At 45.0% G+C, this 5,000-nt stretch overlaps 1 protein-coding gene and 1 long non-coding RNA gene across 2 annotated transcripts in view; one reads left to right on the forward strand and one right to left on the reverse strand.

Annotated features, from left to right (window-relative positions):
- The window catches only part of LOC133133162 (uncharacterized), a 1,886-nt gene extending 1,333 nt beyond the window's left edge, over nucleotides 1-553 (reverse strand). The window contains exon 1 of the long non-coding RNA XR_009709191.1: nucleotides 191-553. This is a non-coding gene — a long non-coding RNA (uncharacterized LOC133133162). The remainder of the gene's footprint in view (nucleotides 1-190) is intronic.
- Nucleotides 1-5,000, forward strand: part of LOC133133161 (protocadherin alpha-C2-like) — a 7,833-nt gene that overhangs the window by 693 nt on the left and 2,140 nt on the right. Inside the window, exons 1-2 of the mRNA XM_061249214.1 lie at nucleotides 1-1,955; nucleotides 4,736-4,769. The exon at nucleotides 1-1,955 is cut by the window's left edge and continues 693 nt beyond it. Coding sequence (XP_061105198.1) covers nucleotides 1-1,955; nucleotides 4,736-4,747 — 1,967 coding nt within the window. The 3' untranslated portion in view covers nucleotides 4,748-4,769. The remainder of the gene's footprint in view (nucleotides 1,956-4,735; nucleotides 4,770-5,000) is intronic.

Here is a 5,000-nt window from a genome sequence, read left to right on the forward strand (position 1 = left end):
AGAAATTGTCTTTAACCAATGCAGTGGACCCTGACGTGCGCACGAACTCAATGAAAACATACTACCTCAGCGAAAACGAGCATTTTTCAGTTGAGATTCAGAGTGGAAGCGACGGAGCTAAATATGCGGGTTTAGTTTTGAAAAGGGCTTTGGACAGGGAGGAACAGGCGGTACATAATCTAATACTCACCGCTGTAGACGGCGGAGTCCCGGCGCGGTCCGGAACTGCTAACATCATTGTGCGCGTACTGGACACGAATGACAATGCCCCTCAGTTTGACCGGCAGGTTTATTCCGTTAATATTACAGAGAATTCTCCGCTAGGGACACTTGTACTGAAGCTGAACGCTACAGACTTAGATGAGGGCTCAAGCGCGGAGATCGAATATTCATTCATCCTGTACACATCTGAGAAGACGCAGGAAGTGTTTTCTCTGAATCAAAACACAGGAGAAATAAAAGTCAAAGGTGTCATTGATTTTGAGGAAACCAAAATGTATGAAATGTACATTCAAGCTAAAGACAAAGGCCCTAACACTCTGTCGGGAGAGTGTAAAGTGTTATTATTTGTCACGGACGTGAATGACAACTATCCTGAAATCACGATAAACTCTATCAAGAGCACGATAAAAGAGAATGTTGCCATGGGAACAGTGATAGCAGTAATCAGCACTAGCGATAGAGACTCCGGAGACAACGGCCACGTGGATCTTTTAATTAACCAACGGTTACCTTTCGCTCTGAACAAGTCTTTGGATGGATATTTCGTACTTGTAGTTTCAGAACCCTTAGACCGTGAAAAGGTCTCCGAGTATGACATCACGTTCACAGTAACGGACAGAGGCGCGCCCCCTCTGTATGATAATGAGACGTTCACGCTGCAGCTGCTGGATGTGAATGACAACGCGCCTCTGTTCCCTAAGTCCTTCTACAGCATCCCCGTGATGGAGAACAACACGCCCGGCTCCCTGCTCAGCTCCATCACCGCCTTCGACCCAGACCTGCATGAGAACCAGTACCTGGTTTACTTCATCGTAGAGAAGGAGATACTCAACACGTCAATGTCCATGCTGTTCTCCATTAACCCAGAGGACGGGAATCTTTACGCACTGAAGACGTTTGACTATGAGAGAGAGAAGGAGTTCCTGTTCCACATCGAGGCCAGGGACTCGGGGGCCCCGGCCCTCAGCAGTGATGTCACTGTGCACATCGTCATCCTGGATCAGAACGACAACACGCCACGCATTGTGTCTCCCTGGCGCGCGCAGGGCTCTGTGGTGGAGGAAGCCATCCCCAGATCCACGGATAAAGGACACCTGGTCGCCAAGGTGATCGCCATTGATGCAGACTCTGTGCAGAACTCCCGCATCACGTACCAGTTTCTACAGGTTCCTGACGCCACTCTATTCAGTCTGGACCAGTACAACGGGGAGATCCGGACCATGAGGATGTTCAGCTACAGAGACCCGCGTCACCTGAGGCTGGTTGTTGTCGCCAAGGACAACGGAGATCCGGCTCTTTCTGCCACAGTCACCATCAAATTATCGACGGTGGAGCGCGTCATTAAAGCGCTTTCTGAAACCACGGAACTCCCTCTGGACCCGGACATATTCTCAGACTTAAACCTGTATCTGGTGATGGGGCTGGGCTCGGTGTCCTTCCTGTTATTGATCACTATACTGGTGATCATCGTGCTGAAGTGTCAGAAAGCCCAGCCCGCCGGGCCCACGCCTCCGTGCAGAAACAGCGTCAGCAGCCAGAGGAGCTCCACCACAGCGGACTCCACGCTGGTCTCCAGCGATGCCTACTGGTACAGCTTGTTTTTAGCCCAGACGCGCAAAGGAAAGGTGGTGGTCAGGCAGCCTGTGCCCAAGGGGCCTGGGTACATGGTCTCTAGTTTACCCAGAGGCACGGCCCTGACCGAGACCAGCCAGTCCAGAGCCTCCACTCTACAGGTAGGCATTCTGATAATGTCATTTTGTGTCCCTTTGGATGTGAAAATCTTTCCAAGTTGTGCATATAATGTAAGCATTTTATTTTGATTGTTTTTTATCTGCAGAATGTGGCCTGCAGGCTTTATCAGTGGTTGCCCTGCAGGGTGACGAGTCATCAGTGTACATCAGAGTACATCAGAGTACATCAGTGTGCATACATCAGAGTACATCAGTGTACATCAGTGTACATCAGTGGTAGCCCTGCAGGGTGAGGTGTACATCTGGGTGCATACATCAGTGTACATCAGTGTGCATACATCAGAGTACATCATTGTACATCAGTGTACATCAGTGTGCATCAGAGTACATCAGTGTGCATACATCAGAGTACATCAGTGTACATCAGTGTGCATACATCAGAGTACATCAGTGTACATCAGTGTACATACATCAGAGTACATCAGTGTGCATCAGAGTACAACAGAGTACACCAGTGTACATCAGTGTGCATCAGAGTACATCAGTGTGCATACATCAGTGTACAACAGAGTACATCAGTGTACATCAGTGTGCATCAGAGTACATCAGTGTGCATACATCAGTGTACATCAGTGTACAACAGAGTACATCAGTGTGCATCAGAGTACATCAGTGTACATACATCAGTGTACATCAGTGTACAACAGAGTACATCAGTGTGCATCAGAGTACATCAGTGTACATACATCAGTGTACATCAGTGTACAACAGAGTACATCAGTGTACAACAGAGTACATCAGTGTGCATCAGAGTACATCAGTGTACATACATCAGAGTACATCAGTGTACAACAGAGTACATCAATGTACATGAGTGTGCATACATCAGTGTACATCAGTGTACATCAGTGGTAGCCCTGCAGGGTGAGGTGTACATCAGGGTGCATACATCAGTGTACATCAGTGTGCATACATCAGAGTACATCATTGTACATCAGTGTGCATACAACAGTGTGGTTAAGGTACATGACTGTAGTGTTGTGGTGAATGTAAATGACTGTAGTGGAGTGGTTAAGGTACATGACTGTAGCGTAGTGGTTAAGGTACATGACTGTATTGTAGTGGTTAAGGTACATGACTGTAGTGTAGTGGTTAAGGTACATGACTGTAGCATAGTGGTTAAGGTACATGACCCTGTAGTATAGTGGTTAAGGTACATGACTGTAGCGTAGTGGTTAAGGTACATGACTGTAGTGTAGTGGTTAAGGTACATGACTGTAGTGTAGTGGTTAAGGTACATGACTGTAGCGTAGTGGTTAAGGTACATGACTGTAGTGTAGTGGTTAAGGTACATGACTGTAGTGTAGTGGTTAAGGTACATGACTGTAGTGTAGTGGTTAAGGTACATGACTGTAGTGTAGTGGTTAAGGTACATGACTGTAGTGTAGTGGTTAAGGTACATGACTGTAGTGTAGTGGTTAAGGTACATGACTGTAGTGTAGTGGTTAAGGTATATGACTGTAGCGTAGTGGTTAAGGTACATGACTGTAGTGTAGTGGTTAAGGTACATGACTGTAGCGTAGTGGTTAAGGTACATGACTGTAGTGTAGTGGTTAAGGTACATGACCCTGTAGTGTAGTGGTTAAGGTATATGACTGTAGCGTAGTGGTTAAGGTACATGACTGTAGTGTAGTGGTTAAGGTACATGACTGTAGCGTAGTGGTTAAGGTACATGACTGTAGTGTAGTGGTTAAGGTACATGACTGTAGTGTAGTGGTTAAGGTACATGACTGTAGCGTAGTGGTTAAGGTACATGACTGTAGTGTAGTGGTTAAGGTACATGACTGTAGTGTCGTGGTTAAGGTACATGACTGTAGTGTAGTGGTTAAGGTACATGACTGTAGCGTAGTGGTTAAGGTACATGACTGTAGTGTAGTGGTTAAGGTACATGACTGTAGTGTAGTGGTTAAGGTACATGACTGTAGTGTAGTGGTTAAGGTACATGACCCTGTAGTGTAGTGGTTAAGGTACATGACTGTAGCGTAGTGGTTAAGGTACATGACTGTAGTGTAGTGGTTAAGGTACATGACTGTAGCGTAGTGGTTAAGGTACATGACTGTAGTGTAGTGGTTAAGGTACATGACTGTAGTGTAGTGGTTAAGGTACATGACTGTAGTGTAGTGGTTAAGGTACATGACTGTAGCGTAGTGGTTAAGGTACATGACTGCAGTGTAGTGGTTAAGGTAAATGATTCAGTTATCCTGCTCTGTGCAGCAATCCAGCTAACTCAGTTATCCTGCTCTGTGCAGTAATCCAGCTAACTCTGTTATCCTGCTCTGTGCAGTAATCCAGCTAACTCTGTTATCCTGCTCTGTGCAGTAATCCAGCTGACTCAGTAACCCTGCTCTGTGCAGTAATCCAGCTAACTCAGTAACCTTTCTCATTTAATATTGAAACAGATTTATTTTGGCTATCACATAATTGGACCAATGTATCAGGTCAGCATTATTTGTGTGGTATTTATGCTGGAATGATTTGCAGTGACAGTTGTATCTCATAATAGAATTCTCTTAGGCTCAATTTCAAACAATAAAACTATTTCACATTTGAAATTCGACAGTTTAATAAGTACCATTTGTTTTTTAATTCATCTAATTATTTTAATTTAAGTTTTACTTCTTCATTCACACATTTAAACATTGTGTTAAAGAACTGATTTTTTGTGATTGATGCATCTGCTTTGTTTAATTATCTTTGGAAGGTTTGGTTATAGAGGTGGAGTTCGGATGTGCTGACATTATGCTCTGTTTTTGTGTTCGTAGTACTCAAAATGAGGCTCCCTTCAGCCTGCTTGAGGTACAGTATTAAGACTCGCATGGTCTCGATTGTTTCTCTGTCTCTACCTGTACTTCAGGTGTTTCTCTGTCTCTACCTGTACTTCAGGTGTTTCTCTGTCTCTACCTGTACTTCAGGTGTTTCTCTGTCTCTACCTGTACTTCAGGTGTTTCTCTGTCTCTACCTGTACTTCAGGTGTTTCTCTGTCTCTACCTGTACTTCTAACGGTCACAGGATCTTTCATACGTGTTG

Source organism: Conger conger, chromosome 7, assembly GCF_963514075.1.
Source record: "Conger conger chromosome 7, fConCon1.1, whole genome shotgun sequence".
NCBI classification, from domain to species: domain Eukaryota; kingdom Metazoa; phylum Chordata; class Actinopteri; order Anguilliformes; family Congridae; genus Conger; species Conger conger.